Source organism: Gracilinanus agilis, chromosome 2 (genome assembly GCF_016433145.1).
Source record: "Gracilinanus agilis isolate LMUSP501 chromosome 2, AgileGrace, whole genome shotgun sequence".
Taxonomy (NCBI): domain Eukaryota; kingdom Metazoa; phylum Chordata; class Mammalia; order Didelphimorphia; family Didelphidae; genus Gracilinanus; species Gracilinanus agilis.
The window spans coordinates 442,139,005-442,156,636 of NC_058131.1; the positions used below are offsets into that span (position 1 = coordinate 442,139,005).

Sequence of the window (17,632 nt, forward strand, 5' to 3'; positions counted from 1 at the left end):
AGAGTGGGGTTAAATAAGAAGCTAATGTAAGGCACTAAGTAATTGTTTCATGGCAATAGTACCAATAATGAATATATTTAATTATTGTTGTTGTTAATAATTAATAATAGCCAACACTAATAAACAACTATCGTTATTAATAATTATTATTAATAACCAATAATAGCTATTTGCTACTAATTAGTTAATAAGTAATAATTATTGTTATTGATAGTATTATTAATATTGTGTTCCAAGATTATTATGTTTAATATTGCAAGGAATTAATTTGGTTTAATTTTGGTTTGTTTAGTTTTATAAATTCAGTTTTAATTTAATTCAATATTATTATTTAATTATTCATAATTCTTTTATTTAAATTTGTTCAATGTAATGTTATCATTTTAGATTATTATTATTAGTAATGTTTTAAATTGCCTACAGTTTTTACTTCTGTCCTGTGGGTGGAGTTACACCTGTGGAGTAGGACACTAGAGGGTTGGGCACTCTCTAAGGGTGAGGTTTAGTAAGGATTAGGGAGAGAGAGAAAAAAAAATAGTGTGGTTGTAGATAAGCCCTAGGGGGCGTGGTCAGTCTTTAAGGAATGTTTGAAGTGGGGGGGGAGAAAAAACTTCCTTGTAAAAGTTTGGCCCTTACCCCTCCCCCAGAGGTAAAGCCAGTGGCCAAGTGTTTCAAGGTTGGGGAAGGCTGGCACTTAGGGGCGCTTGGTAGGGAGCTCCTAACAGCCAGTGGCTCTGCCAAACAATTGTCTGAGGTCAGACCTTGAACCAAGGACCTCCCCTCTCTAGATCTGGCTCTCAGTTTTTCAGAGGACAGTACAGGAGTCTCTCATGGAAGCCAACACCTCAATTTCTCCTCTCGCCCCACCCTCGCACAGCCAGGAAGCACCTCCTGGGTTAGTTCCCTGCGCTGTGCTGTTCTGAGCCCAGCGGGAGTTAAGAGCCCACTTGGCTTCCCCAGGGGTTTGGCGCTGGGGGGAGGTGCAGGGAGTCAGGGATTAGGAGTTCCTGCTGGGTCCCAGAGCCGCCTGGGATTCACGAGGATTTTTGGTGCGGCTCAACCTAGGCCCATCTGTGCAAACCTCAAGGATTGGGTTCCTTTTTCTGACACCCCACCCTTATTCAAAGCAAAAAAATGGGGGTGGGGGGAACCACATCTGGGAGGTTTTTACCAATCCCTGTGGCAGGTGCAGAAATGGAGCAGCTTATCTCTCTCTGCAAGGGTATGTCCGGCACATGAAAGTAGATGGAGCAGGCAGGCCCATCTTTTTAATAGTCACCCTACTCAATACTTAACGACTATCTCAAGAGAAAATTAAGAATTCTTTTTTCCTATAATGATTGCCGTTCTGTTAGGTTTAAAATATTTTCCAAGTTATTATTTTCTATAAAATTTATTAATAATCACTTGAAATAGAAAGGATAGATAAGCATAGATTTAAAGTCTCTTAAAGTCTGTAGCTCATCTTGCAGGATTTTCCCTCAGTTCCCTGCTAGCTCCCGGAAGTAGTGAGCCAAAAAGACCCAGGTGGGCTCCACCCACACCCTTTTATCTAAGTTCATGGAGTTCATGGACTCAGTGCTGGCATGTAAAAAAATGGGATGAACAGGTGGGCAATCCAGGAGGGGGAGGGGATGAAATTCCCTTTGCAACTCAGAGGTGAATTAAAGCATTCCAGGCATGGTGGTAGGAACAGTGAAGAAATGGAGTGGAGAGATGAGTGTTGTCTTTGAGTAATTCTAAGTTATTTTAAGTACTCATTTTTATATTACTCTAAGTAGGCCAGTGCTTGGAAGACAGTAAAATATGAGAAAACTGGCAAGGTAGAAGTGGATCCAGTTATGAGGAACTCTTAATGACAAAGGAATTTATATTTGATCATAGATACTAGGAAGTAACTGTAGTTTATTGAGGAGGAAGATGAGGGTGACATGCTCAGAACTATGCTTTAGAAAAAAGAATCTTGGAGAGACTGAAGTTGAATCTGGGAGACCAGTTAGATTATTCATAATACTCCGGGTAGGAGGCGTAGAACTAAAGTAATAACTATGTGAGGGGATAAAATTGGATATATGAGAGATGATGTGAATAGAAAAGATAAAATTTGGTAGTGAATTAACCTAGGAATTATACTTTTTTTTTTGAAAGTGAAGGAGACATAGAGATTGTGAACCTTGGGTAGTAGTGCAGTTGGTGGTAATAGGGATATTTGGAAGAGGGGAAGATTTTTGGGCAAAGATTATGAGTCTGTTTTGGAAATGCTGAATTTCAGATGTCTACAGGACACTTTTGAGATTTTTGTTTAGGCTAGAGGAAAGCACATGAATTCTCTGGGTTTTACTACATGAATGAAATCCTTGATTGGAATAAATGATTATAGTACTCTGTTGAATCTGAACAAAAATGTTCAGGGAGGATAAGTTTTACAAACTGTGTTCCTTGCTTAAATGACCCCCAGGAGAAGGAGACTTTAAATGCAAACATTTTATTGAATTCCTAATAATATCATAAAAGGCACACACAACAAACTTTGTTACAAAATAATTCAATTATGTTTTTAAACACTTTTCTGTTATCATCCTGATATGATGATCCTTTCACAGAAAGGATTATTTGCAACTTGTTTAGGTATAAAGTTCATTGTTGCAAACATGTCCATTTAAAAAAGCAATATAAATCAAATCTGTATACTGACCAGTTATGAGTTAAAAAAATCAGATGCAGTATAAATAAGTTTTATAATTTTTAAACCAGAATTTTCAAATGCAAAAAATATAGAATATTCAAGTTGGGTTTTCCATATGCCATTTTCCCTTGCAAACAGTGCTATTTGTCAACTAGAGAAATGAAAAGCACACATCATGATCAACATATGCATAAGAAAAAAAGCTTATAAAGTCAATTAGAAAAAAGTTGAGCCAAATAAACAAATGAGGGTGGATACACTTGATGCTAATTAAAGTGTAGAGAATGCAAAGCATAAACCACTCTTTGCATTTAATAGTTATATTTTTCCTATGTTTCTAAACAAATATCAAATGTCAATGAAATTTGCCATATAATGTCCCTCAGAACTTTAGCTTTGCCACTGTTATTTTATAAATCCTCTCTCTGGAAAAAGAAGTTGTTTGATGACATATGAAAAGCTGATATAAACTAATGTTTTCATATTGCACACTGCCACTTGAGAACAGAAGATCAGATAGTTTTGCAAATCTGGATATCTGAAACTTTGGTTAATTAATGCATTTGAATAAGAGCAAATATTTTAATGAATACAGAGCATTTTTCCATCTTTAAGCTTTCAATTAAAATAATTTGACATGTATATAAGCTATATATAAATTGACCACATGTGCTTGTAAAGAAAGCCTCAAGAGTTACAAATACATGAGGTACAGCAATACATATAGGGTTGTTCCTTAATACTGCTTCCCATGCCAGAGTCATATCAAATAAGTTTTGCTGTACTTCAACTCTTTATCTTAGAACTAAATTTATATAAAAATATCATATTTCTATATAAAATTATACATTGGAATATAGATAAATGTATTTTTAAAAGAAAACATGCCAGATAGAAAAAATGGCATATCAAAATATGATCAAACAGGTCTGCAGAATATTAAGCTATTATTTTAAAAATATTTCAATAAAAAGGCATTGTGCCAAGAAGATTTCTTTACCATTATTTCAGCAACATATTGACCTTACTGCAAAGAGGCAAGTTCACAACTATACTGATTTGCTTATACTTTATTATGAAAATGGCTTAGTGGTTAGTTTTAAAATTTGTTCAAGGCTAATAGTAAGAATAATATTCTCCCTATTTTAGGTCTTCTCCAAGATAAGACATTTCAAAAATACATCAAAATAGTTTTCTATATGAAAAGGGTCAAGAGGAAAACCGTGCTTATGTAACATCATGATTCCAAATCGCCGAAGTTAGAACTTAGAAAACTTACTGTTTCTAAGTAGTAAAAATAAATGCAGGCACGGACTATACAATATACTAAGTGAAAAAAAATCTACAAGCTCTAGAAACATATAAACATACACAAGCCTATATATTTATATATGTATAACACAGGCATCTCTTAAAGGTAATTTGAATAAACATTATGGCATCATAATGATCTGTCATTGTTCATTTACAAATAAGAAATGTACTTCAGACTTCTTTTCCTAGTCTTTTTGAACAGAAATCTGTTTTGTAAACATCATAAAACGTGTTAAGATTTGAGCAAAATTTTTTGAGTAAGTTCTCAAATTAATTCTGGAATATTTTGGAAGAGCTATGATTGTATATCACTGAATAGAGAAGTCTGTTTACTGCAACTTGTTTCACAAGTTATAACTACATTTCAGGTCTACTAGACAGGCCACTAGATATTATTTTATATTTGTCTCTATTTACAGATCTTTGGTTTGCTAGAACCACTTCTTTCTCTAGTACCTATGTTAAGAAGGCAGAAGCCACAGAACGGCAATGTTTATAAAAGAGTCAATGGTATCTTGACAAGACAATTGTATTGTGCTTATGGAAAATGGGAAAAAAATAGTTAATGTTCTGCATGTAAAATTGAAACAGAATTTCTTTCCAACTGACCAGTCCAAACTGAGAGGACCTCACGCACAATTTTGTTTTTGCCTTTAACCTCTGAGTGGATAGTATTAAAGTATAAAAGATTTATAAAGATTTATGCACTTAAATCATTAGGAAGAAAACTATATAGAGTGGGAAAGAGTTAAGGTGGGGGGGAAGGGAAGGGAAGAATGTGTGAGAGAGTAAAGTACGAGAAATATGGCATAAGAAACTTAAGAGGAATCAACTTGAATAATCTCTCTCCTGAAGCAGCATTCCTACTGTACTCATGCTGTTTTAAACCACAAACTCTGGTATTTCATCATGTGTGAGATCCAAAGAGAAATATTTGCTTGTTCTTTTGACTGGGAAAGTATCTTGGATATTAATGCACTGCTGAGCCAAGCAGCTATTACAATAGAGGCCTTCTTCGTCTAATTCATGACCACATCCAAAAGTGTAACTCTGAGCAGTGTCCTGACACAGACCTGCTATCTGCAAGAAGTCTTTTTGGTAAAGTCTGATGTCATCCAGACTTAAGCTATGACGATCAGTGGAAGTCTTTGGTTTTCGACAGGTAGCCTGTAAAAACAAACACACACAATAACAATTGTAAGACATCACATGTAAAAGGTTTACTACTCTTTGGTCTGTAAAGACAAAGATAAAATGGAATTTTATAAAATAATGACAAGTGTAAACACAAATAAACAACAATGGGATCATCTCTCAAAAACAGAAAGAAGCAGTGATTAGAATAAAGACTATACATTTCATTAATACAAGTAATGGTTTAAGTAGAAATAAAAATAGTTTAAAAGTGCTTTAGATAAATTTAGGAAGAATAGAACTATAACAGGGTATCCAGGGAAAAGGAGGTCTTTAGATTTGTTGTTTGATATAAAAAAGGACAACAAATGTCAGGACACATGATATCTCTTGGTGTCTTTTCTAGAGGCAGAACTAGACCAATCATTTGAACCAGCAGAACAATCATTACCTCAAGTTTTTTACCAGGCAAGAGTCATGAGAGACAGGAATGTGAATGCTGTTGGCTCAAAAAAAATTAATTGGGCAAAAAAGTTCAAGTGTTGCAGATACAACTTCAAACAAGTTCTTGGAATTAAGATATTCTGTATATGCAATTATTGGATATTTCTGTAAATGACCAGTCACTTGTATATAAAAACAAACAAAAAAAACTCCAAACTCCACCACAGTTAGGACTGGGATAGTTATGATTATTAACATCTTATTGTTAATAAATGTGATCTGTTTGAAAAGGAAAAACTTACATGTGTACTTATATGTATCTCTCTTACTTTATTTTTTTCTTCCTCTTTTTAAAAAACCCTTACTTTCTGTCTTAGAATTGATACTGGGTATCAGTTCCAATGTAGAAAAGAGGTTAAGAGCTAGACCACTGGGGTTAAGTAAATTGCCCAGGGTCCCACAGCTAGGAAGTGTCCAATGAAAAATATGTGAGAAATCAGGAATGATCAGTATTAGTCTTCAAATCACTCATAAAATACAGCATAGTATCTTTAATCAGTTATTCCTGGAAAAGGGATAGGGTCTCTTTAAAAAAGGAGTTCTTAACCTTCTTTACAGTTTGTTAACTGTGAAGTCCTTAACAGTTTGTTAACTGTGAAGAGTGAATCAAAATCTCTTTGTCTATCAATCAGCAACTTTTAAGTTAATCAATCAAAAACTTAAGTACCCCCTACTTAGTACCTTACCAGTCACTAAGTATGAGAGTTCACAAGTGATTTGCCTGAGTGGGTGACAACTCAAGGCCACTGACAGGTAGTGCTAAGCAAATGAAAAGATTGCAATTGGCTCCCATAAAGTGGAGGAAGGGACAGGAAGTGACATGGAAAAAGGACTATAAAAAGTGCCGAACTTCCTCTCCAAGGGAGCTTCAGCTTGAGTCTTTGGCTTGGCTTGGGACTCTGGCTCTTAAACTGCTTCTGGTAAGACTGCTCCTGGATCTTCTCCTTTGGAGTTCGTTTTGGGTGAGTGAATAGCTGACCCTCTTTTCCTGGCTTCTGGAGAGATCAGTGAGATTAGTTCTGGAGAGCCCTTCCCCTCTTGGAGAAGGTCACATGGGTGAAACCCTTGTTAATTAAATACCAGATCCTCCTGCTGAAGGTTAATCATCCTTGCTGGAGCTGAGCTGGACACTGGACTAACATTTAGTGTGATAGGCTAGATATCTTCTCTACCCTCTTTTTACATTTCTCTACATTTATCCTTTCTATCTTTTTGTAAATAAAGCTGTTAAAAGTAATTTTGACTCAAGCTGTATTAATTTTAAATCGGAGACCACAATATTATCTTAGAATTCTCATATATTTAGTCAAACCATAAATTTAATTCCTTATAGGGGATAAGTGAGAGTGAAGAAAGTTAACACTCCTTTTAGCCTGAGGCTAGTTGATTAAGGGCATGCCTCTGTATTTATACGAAATTTTCTTCTCTGCAGTCCCTAAAAAGACCACACCCTGACTAACTCCTAGCCACTACATACTAGGGTAGTGCTATCTACTGATAAAAATCAGAATTGCAAGAAATATCACTAATTAGATTGATAATTACTACATAGACAATTGAAAATGGTATTTAGAAAAATAGTCCAAATTGTGAAAATACTGTTTCTGGTCTACCTAAAGTGGCTCATTATGCCACTGAACTTTTCACAGTGGCTCTATATAGCACTGTTCCTAGCTATACTTATGATTATGATTATGACATATGACATATGACTTATACTTGTCATTTCACCTATTTTTTCTCAGGAAGAAACAGAACAATGATTTGTTCGAACTCAGAGTGTAACTAAAAATTCACCTTGAGAAGAAGCTGGAGGAGAGGTTGGGGGAGCTCAAGGCTTATATAAAAAGCATTGAGAAAAGTCTGAGGAACTCCCAGAGTAAGAAGAGAGATTTATCTCTCCACCCTCCCTCATTATCAGAGCTGACTCAGTCTCCGTCCCATCCTGCCCTACATAATTCTGCTCATACTCAACCTGTCCCTCCCCCTACTCAATCCTAACCCCCCCATCCATCTCAAAACACCCCCTCACCATCTAATCCTGCCAGTCTCTTGTTCTTGCCATAGCCATCTTCTCTCTTACCTTGCTCAGCTTTCCCCTGCCCACTACACAAACCCACCCACATTCTTCCTCCTCTACCCCAGTCCCTCCCAACCCCTTACCAATCCATTACCTCTCCTGCCTGTATAATTAGAATCTGTTTGCCAGGACTCTAAATCCCAGCGTTTCACTTTCATTCTCACATTACTGTCCTTATGTTTTAGAGATAAAATTTGTGTGACCCTGTCCCTCTCTCTGCTGTTCCCCTGATTGAGGCTGTGGAAGCTGGCTTTGAGCCAGGCAGGAGAACTTACTCACGTGGTCTTAATTTTGTTAGACAATTAGGTTTTTATAATTCTATTTCCTTTTTATTCCTCCTACTTCAAGTGATTATTAATAAGCTTCATAAAATTAATAACTGGAGTTATTGATATTGATTTAAATTTTACATGCCCCTACCTCTCATTCCTTTGTCCCTCCCTGCCCACCCTTCCCTCTCAGCTCACCTCCTCCTCTTCTTCCTCTCCACTGAAAACCAAACATTGAGCCTAGAGGCAGATACCAAAAATAATTCAGCTAAAACTCTATTCTCCTGAAGGAATTACCCACCTTTAATAAGAATGGAGATGTAGTTTCTCTTAGACACCCCCTAGGATATTGAGAGATTCAAACAAAACATTCCTTTCTTTGAAGATGAGTCTATTGTAGTTATTAAAAAGCTAGAGAGCATTTAGTGGACATATGACCCCACGTGGATTGATATTGAAAATTTGCTATAAGCTTTTTTGACAGAAAGAAAAATAAAATCATCCCTCTTGTCAATTAGGCTCAGGGAAGGAAAGCAATTCACTGGCCCACCCAAAATCCTAAGTGATCCCCCAACAATGAGCAAGACTATTTAAAACTATGCCAGGCTAGAGAGGCATTATTAACAGCAATGAGAGTCTGTTCTGACAGACTGGGCACATGGACAAAGTTTGAGAATCTGAAGCAAAAAAAAAAAATGATGGAAAATCCCTCCCAATTTATGGATAGACTTATTGAGCTGGGAAGTAGATATATAGACCTGGATCTTTCCAGACAAAAGGATATCAGGCAGATAAGAAGGCAGTTTATAAAAAAAAAAAACTGTTGTAAAGTGGTAAAAAGATTATTTTAAAACCAACTGCCCAAAATGGTCTAGTATGGACCTTGAAGAATTGAGGAGAGAGGCAGTTTACATATTTAAGGGTGACCAGAGGAAAGATGAAGATAACAGTGACTCAGTAGAGGCATTAAAGAAAGAAATTAAAATTTTTAGAGAAGAAACTGAAAAAGAGCAAATCGAGCAGTGGCCATAACCCCTTTGCAAGAATCCACAAATAAAACATCAAAGTGTTATTTATGTAGAAAAAGAGGTCACTTAATGTTAAACTGCAGAAACTGGAATCAGGTATTCAATAACATAAATTTTAGGAAAAATGGTAATTTCAGAAATAACAATAATTATAGAAATTACAGTAATCATCATCATCATGATAAAAACAATTATGGAAATAATAATCCAAATGAGTCAAATCAAGACTCACAACAATAAAAAAAAAAAAACTCACAACAAAATGGGGCTTGTATATACCATACTCAAGAGTGGAAATCCCCTTCAACATGGGGAATCCCAGAGGTGTGACCAAAGGAATCTAGATAAATGATAGTACTCAGGAGGGGAAGGAATCTCAAAGCTTCTGGAGGTGAATTTTAAGCCTTTTCAGACTGTTCCCTGTGGGAGTCTAGCTCTCACAGGTCCAGGTATCAAGGAGGTGGGGTGGCGTTGGCGTATTGAGACGAATGAGAACAGTCAAAGTTTCAGTATGGTATCACAAAGACTGTTCTGATCAGCATTGGGCTATCTTTATTTTTTATACCCCTTTTTCAAGATTACATACTGGTTGGTAAGGATTTTCATATTCAACATACATTTTTTTTCTTGTAGATAATGGATTAAGTCATACATTAACTTTGTTACTAACAACTTTTCATTCTCCAGTAACTTTCAACATTTTTCAAAGATATGTTTGACATGTCTCCAGGGCTAGGGGTGGAGAGAACAGTTCAGGGATGTATTATTCTTTAAAGGCAACTTCTCCATTTTTCATTCATTGTCCTTCTAAGTTAACATTCTGGATCAGGGGGAGCTTAGAAGCAGTCCTAGCCTACATGCCTATATACATGGGAGTAAAAAATCCAGGTACAGTTTTGTTGGAGTTTAAAATCTTAAACATTAACTCACTAATTGCTGGTTTGTTATGGGGTGACTTTAGGGGAATTTCTGTGTTATTACATGTAAAGGTGGGACTTTCCTAGGAGTCTGTAGGGGGTCTGAAAAGGCTCTAGTAACAGCCTTTACTATTCTTCTGTATTTCCCTGGGGCTGAGTAGAGATATTGATTACAATAATTTCAATAATAGAGTGTGTTAGAGGGGTCACACAGGAGAGTCTGAGTGGGTGCATCCATCCTCCCTGTGGCCTGCTCTGCAGATTTCAGGATCAACATATGACTTTGTCATACACTGCCCCCAGCAGTCCCCCTCCCAGTAGTGAAGAAGCCTCTGTAATACAATCGTTTTTTATTTTTACCCCTCCTATGACTGGACCATTTACCATTTTAAAAGTCCATAGACAATTTGGACATTATTTTGGCTGACTCATTGAATTCCTGAATTTTTTATTATTGCTTTTCTTTTTATTTTCAATAGAATATTTGATTTTTCTCCTTTCTTATTTTTGTACTTGAAGTACATATAATCAATATTATTATTTTTTGATTTTTGCAATAGAATAAGTTTAAAATATCCATTTGCTCTAATACCAATGCATACCCAAAAGCTTTAGACTATAGGAACCTGCCATTCATTGATAAATATTATGGGACTTTGATTAATAATTGCGTCTGATTCCAGGAGGAGGGCCTGTACAAGAGCCATAGTACAGTGCACAAAATCAAAGAGACCAACCATCCTTGTGAGATTAATGAGATCTGTGCCAAGACAGAGGATCTGATGTTCGAGGTAGCGGTTTTTTGATATACTTCAGACACAGGCCTTCCCCATGCCACATTCTGACAAGTACCTTAGTTTGGCTGCCATTTTAGCTCCCCTATCCCCTGAGAGTGAGGGTAAAATCAGATCAGGGAATAACATACTTCCCTTTTGCACCAAAATCTAGTCTTTTTTTCTTCTCTCGTATTGTATGGCAACTTTCTGTAGTCCTGGCTGCCAATGGGTAAGTGCTATATTACTGCATTTGTCCTACAGACTTGTGGGACAAAAATCACTTTAATTGGGCCTTAATACAAGGACCTGTTAAAATAAATCTATATTTATTCTTGTTTACTCAGAAATTTTTATATACATAATTAGATTTTGATATTTTGATTTTAATTTTTCTCTTTCTCCCCAAATTTAATTTTTTTCCTTCTATGAGTTAATTGTCAAAAGAAAATCAAAATCATAAAAAAGAAAAACAAAACATTGGTTTTGCACTCTCTCTCTTCTATTTTCCTCTTATTTCTAACTACTGTAGTTTCCTTTTAAGAAGTGCAATATTGTATGCACCTGTTATAAGGAGTTTCTTAATCTCACTCTGTCTCTTCAAGGAGAAGTAACAGAGAGATCTTGCCCTCTGTCTCTTTAAGAGTCAGTTAAGAGAGGGCTCCATTTTTCTCTGGCTTCTGAGGGAGCAGGAGTTCTGAGGGGTTCTGTGTCAGTCTCTCTCTGTCAAGAAGATCTGACAGTTAACCTTTGAGAGTTTGGTGTTAGATACTGATTTGAGAAGGAGTCTGTATCTGAGGGCTTTTTCTCCTTAGCCCTTTGAGGGTGAAAACTCTCACTCTGAGGGCTTTTCTCCTCAGCACTTTGAGAGAGGAGGATCTGTGTCTGTGTCCCTGGTACAGACGGTTTCACCATTCACCATTGAGGGAGAAGAACATCTTTAAGGAGGATTAAAGCTCATTGATTTAGCATAGGTAAATAGTTAGCAATTATAATCCTAGTTAGACATAGTAGATAAGTTAGGTCTGCTTTGCCAGGCAAGAAGATCCTGCCCAAGAAGGCAGTTAGTTTTACGATTCTTAGACTTTTTTAGATTAGGGTTTGGATTTAGTATAAGATTTAAGAGCTATAATCTCAGTTTCCTTCCTCCTATTTCCTACCCTAACCTCTCCTGAGAATAAATAAGTGTTGGTTGTGTACCAAACTGCTCTTTGTCCATTTATAAAACTCCTATCCAAATTTATTTACTCGTAACACACCTTTAGCTAGAAGATCTTTAGAAGTATAAACTGGTTATGTTAAATGATTCACAGGGAAGACTAGTCTCCCAAAGAATCACAGGGAGAATTGTGAAGAGTGAATCAAACTTTCTTTGTCTATCAATCAGCACTTTTAAGTTAATCAATCAAAAACTTAAGTACCCCTACTTAGTATCTTACCAGTCACAAAGTATGAGAGTTCACAAGTCACTTGCTAGGGTGGGTGACAACTCCAGAGGCCACTGCCCAACCCCTGGGCAGTGCTAAGCAAATGAAAAGATTGCAATTGGCTCCCATAAAGTGGAAGAAGGGACAGGAAGTGACATGAAGAAAACTGCTTTAAAAAGGCCAGCTTGAGCATTCAGGGGCTCTCCATGTTGATGAGCTGGACTGGAGGAAGAGACTCTTTCCCTGGATCCTGCGTCAGCTTGAGGTGGTGAGTGGAGTGATTCCTTCTTTGGTATACTACTTTAGAATTCTTCATATTTGGCATAAAACCTAAATTTAAATTCTTACATAACTTATTTAACAATATTTTGATAATTATTATCTTCAGTATAATTAATTTCCTTTATGATCTTCTGTATTTTTACATAGGTTTTAAATGCATTTTAAAACATTACTCTGAAAAGGAAGCTTCCCCAGACTGCTAAAGGGGTCCAATATATACAAAAAGGTTAAGCTCCACTCCTTTAAAGGAAGGCATGCTATATTAGGGAACAGATGAATTTGAAATTGTTGCTATGTAAATAATTAACTATAACATAGTTTTCTTGGTATCCAGCTAAGCTACTGAAATGGAGACAGGTGGGAATCAAAACTTTTAGAAGAAAATAGGAACAGGTAAAGTTTTAATGTGCAAAAAAACTGGTTATTAGAGGGAAAAATACTCCTAAAAATGCATTCACATCCAAGTGTGATTTTATAGTTAGTTTTTCCAACTTATATTAACTCTAGGGCATAAGTTCAGGGTTAAAATGATAGACATTATTTAAATTGTTATTTCTTTCTTTTTTTCCAGTAGAGCATATATTAACTATAGTTAAATGTGCATATATTTGTACTCCACTGTATTATCATTAACAAATCAAACCATAAGAGGTAGAACACTATGGCAAGATTGGTGGACTTGTAATCAGGAAAAGCCTGGGCCTGAATCCTAGTTCTGACATTTATTAGATGTGTTTTCCTAGATAAGTCACTTAATCTCTTTTCCAAAATGAAGAGAATGATACTTGTACTATATTTACCACATAGGATAGTCACAAAGAAACCACTCTGCAAACCTTAAAAGTACTAGATAATTGTAACATAAAATGAATAATAAACTTCTTCTAACACTCATTTCTGGAACCTCTGTCTTGAGTGTACTTCAGGCAGGCCCCAGATACATTTCATTTTATTTCCTACTTCTATTTCCTGTGATATTGGAAATTTTGGGGTCTTGGAACTAATTTTGAGATCCCTGATCTAAACTTCCTGTGGACATTTAGGGGACTTGAAACTACATTTCTCATGATTCCTGGCTTAGGTAAATGACGTAGGCAATTACCTAATAATGTAAAAAGAAGGTTAAATAGGAAGGGCCGGGACTGGCTTGCTTTCTTTTTTGTGATCGTGGAGGAGGAGCAGGTAAATGGCGAGTCCTTTTAAATTAACCTAACAGGCTTCATTTTTCTAAATGACTTTCAATAAATCCTTTGAAACCATGATATTTTTAATTTTATCACTCTATATTAATTTTATTTCTAACATTCCTCCCAAGTTCTCCAACAGCACCTCACCATCTTCTCACTAGGGCTTGTTCCCTTCCCACCCAGTTGCAGTTCTAGGACCATGATTAAATAATCTACTTCCCTATAGCTCTATTCACCATCTTTTTTTAAGTGCTTAATGAATGCTTTTTTCATTCTTTAATTCTTTCTCACTTCTCTTTGAGTTAAGTTAGTATTGTTTCTTTAGGCAGGGTGTGACAATTAGATTAAGTCTACATTGCCCATCTTTAGATTTAATCACCAAAGGTGAGAACATCTCCAATTTTGGGAGGTCTGTAACCCACATGTGCTAGAGTGGGTGATGAAAAGAATCAACTGACTGCCCCCTAGGCAGTCCTAAGAGAAGCATCTGTTGTGATTGGACACGCAAACTAGGAGGGAGGCACAGGAAATGACGCATAAGTGAGAGCTTTAAAAAGAGCTCCTCAGTCAGCTGGGCTCAGTCTTCTAGCTCTTCTGGTCCGTGGAGGAGTGCTGGCTGGAACGCTAAGACCTTGGTGAGATTGCTTTCAATATCTTCTTTAGAAGTCCACGTGGTGAGTTTAAAGACTAAATCTTCCTGAACTTCTCTTAAGGAACTTCCCTTTAATAGAGACTCTATGAATGAAGCTTTGCTTCATTCACCTCTGGGCCTCTGACTCTCGGCTGAGGGTTAATTAGATCTACCTGGATTAATTAGAGGATCATAGTAATTTACCTATTGTATTCGATTCTTATTTCCTTATTTCTTCTACCTCTTCTCAATTGTAAATAAATTCCTATAAAAGTCAATTTTGACTTGAGGTTATTCCTTAATTGGGGAAATTTCCCCTGGTGACCACCTTTTAATATGTGCAAAAAACCCTTTTCCCCCCTTACAAGGAACCCTTTTCTACTAAGGGTCACTGACCCATTGAAAAAGTTCAATTAAGAGTCACATTTAAGAAGCAAATTAAAATAGATGTTTTCCTTTAAAACTAAGGGAAAACTAAGTAATTCTACAAGGACATTATTGAAAAGTAAAATAATTTAAAAAAATTAGTATTGCCAATTAATTGGTTTGAAGAAAAAGGAGTGAAAAAAAAAAGAATTGTGAATTCAGACTATCACTTGTTATCTTTTGAAATTCTGACTACCTGGTAAGTTAATATTCACAGTTCTTCCAAACTAACCAGAAAAACTTTCAGGGGAAATAATTCTCTGGGATGTATCATTAACAACCAAATGAATAATAAACTTCTTTTAACATTCTGATTTATGAAACCTCTGTCTTTAAGGAACTTTAGGTAGGTCCCAGATATATTTCATTTTATTACCTATAATACTGACATAGAAACCAGATATAAGTTCAGGATCTCAGGCCATAGGCTTCTTCTCTTTGATATGGGCAATATGAGTACAAAATAAGTGTTTCAAAAAAAATTTTTTTAAACCCATACCTTCTGTCTTGGAGTCAATACTGTGTATTGGCTCAAAGGCAGAAGAGTGGTAAGGGCTAGGCAATGGGGGTCAAGTGACTTGCCCAGGGTCACACATCTGGGAAGTGTCTGAGGCCAGATTTGAACCTAGGACCTCCTGTCTCTAGGCCTGGCTCTCAATCCACTGAGCTACCCAGTTGCCCCCTGTTTCAATTTAAAAAAAAAGAAAAAATAGGGTGAAACCATTCCAAGAAGAAAACTAGAAAGTGTGTATAAAACCAATTTCTTTGGGTAATTTCTTCTTGTTATATTTTCAGGGCCTACTTTGTAATTTACTAATTGATAACATACCTGTGGGAGAGAATCAGTGCTTTGGCCATGTAGTTTGATCACTGTTTCTGAAGAGCTAGATGTGGAAGAACTGATTTCCTTTACAATTAGTCCTGAAGGAGAAATTAAAAATAAAAATGATGTTTTTCAACTTATTCAACAGGCATTTTCCTTGAAATTACTATCCAAGAAGGACAAACCTTCAAAATAGGTAACATATTTTATGAGACAAAAAATAATCACAAACTTTAGGGTGAGGTGAAGTAAGGCTAAGAGAATTTGTGGAGTGGTAAGAGGGAAAGGTTTAGAATTAGAACTATCAGTTAACAATTCTCTCTATACTGAGGATACTTATTGCAAAATTAATAACAAAAAATCAATAAGGCCTCAAAAACTCAAAACTATTACTTTAATAGATTCATTTTTGTTGTTGTTGTTGTTGTTGTTACTAGTGTGTTCCTCTGCTAGTTTTTTGTCAGTGGGATTGTTCTGACAAGTGTATTCATAATTTCCCAAGTCATAGCTGCAGGGATAGCAGTGTCTGGACTTTTCAAAATCAGGAGAAGGGGAACAAAGTAAAATATTCACTGAAAAATTTTGAAGCAGTGCTATAAAAATTCATAAAAAGGGCAGCTGGGTAGCTCAGTGGAGTGAGAGTCAGGCCTAGAGACAGGAGGTCCTGGGTTCAAACCCGGCCTCAGCCACTTCCCAGCTGTGTGACCCTGGGCAAGTCACTTGACCCCCATTGCCCACCCTTACCAATCTTCTACCTATGAGACAATACACCGAAGTACAAGGGTTTAAAAAAAATTCATAAAAAATGTAAGGTATCTATTTCTTGATTAAGGAATGGATGAATAAATTGTGGTATATGAATGCAATGAATAATTTAAGATATTCAGATCAATATGGAAAACTTGCATAGAGAAGTAAACGGAAGAGGAGAACAATATACAAATTCACTATAATAACAGAAAAACAGGTGAGAGGGGCAGTATATATACAGAATGAGGCATATTGTTATTCATTCTTTGTTTATGAAGATAACCATTACTAAAGTCTTGCTTATAAACTGAGTTTCAGTGAGGCAGCTGCACAAAGTCATTAGTCTTACTCTCTCTTCCAGTCATCAAAGCTTAATGGCAAGACAAAAGTCAAGCTGCCTGGCAATGGTAAGAAATGAAGTAGATGACTTTGGTGTCTTTGATGACTAAGTTCTAAGTACTCCAAAGCATTGCTTCAGGCCTGATTTAGCCCATCTGCCAATATGGTTTTACTGGGGTGCAGTCATTACTACAGCTCTTTGGAGCCTCAGGTGAGTGAGAGGAAAACACCAAAGTGGAGGAAGAAAAAGGCTGGGCAAGCCCTCACAAAAAAAGGTGCTAGTCTTCTCTGAACACCCCAACCTTTTCCCTCCTTTCCCCCTTCCCCCTGCCAAGAATGAGGTATATATATATATATATATATGCTCTCAGACTAGGTTACTCCACTGATTGGTTTTATATACTATCAGACTAAGTTACTCCACTAATTGGGTTTGCTTAAATGTTTTCCTCTGTTACAAAAAAGAGTTGACTAGCAAGGCAGGGCAGGGATTGAAATGACTGGTGTAGAAATAAAAGATATCAATAAAAGAAAAGCAAAAGAGAAACTCCTCTCCACAGACATCAGTAGAAGTAATTGATATATTTCCTACCACAAATGTCTTTACTATTTGGTTCTGACTCAAGGCAGGGCCTCTCCTTTAACCACTGCCTTTCTTTCTTTAACTTCTCTCTCTTTTCTTGGGTGAGAAGTATAAACTATTTCAACCTGCCTTGTTGACAGTGTGTTTACTATATGCCAGGCACCATAACAAGTGTTGGACATATCAAGAAAGGCAATGAAAGCTCCCTTTGCTTAAGAAATGTATAGTCCGCATGCCCTTCGATTCAGCCATAGCATTGCTGGATTTGTACCCCAAAGAGATCATAGATAAACAAACTTGTACGAAAATATTTATAGCTGTGCTTTTTGTGGTGGCAAAAAATTGGAAAAAGAAGGGATGCCCTTTCAATTGGGGAATGGCTGAACAAATTGTGGTATATGTTGATAATGGAATACTATTGTGCTCAAAGGAATAATAAACTGGAGGAATTCCATGTGAACTGGAAAGATCTCCAAGGA

At 36.4% G+C, this 17,632-nt stretch overlaps 1 protein-coding gene across 1 annotated transcript in view; it reads right to left on the reverse strand.

The window, feature by feature from the left end:
* Positions 1 to 4,739: 4,739 nt before the first annotated feature.
* The window catches only part of FRMD6 (FERM domain containing 6), a 167,830-nt gene continuing 154,937 nt past the window's right edge, over positions 4,740 to 17,632 (reverse strand). The window contains exons 13-14 of the mRNA XM_044664740.1: positions 15,488 to 15,579; positions 4,740 to 5,167 (exon numbers count right to left, since the gene is read on the reverse strand). Coding sequence (XP_044520675.1) covers positions 4,883 to 5,167; positions 15,488 to 15,579 — 377 coding nt within the window. The 3' untranslated portion in view covers positions 4,740 to 4,882. The remainder of the gene's footprint in view (positions 5,168 to 15,487; positions 15,580 to 17,632) is intronic.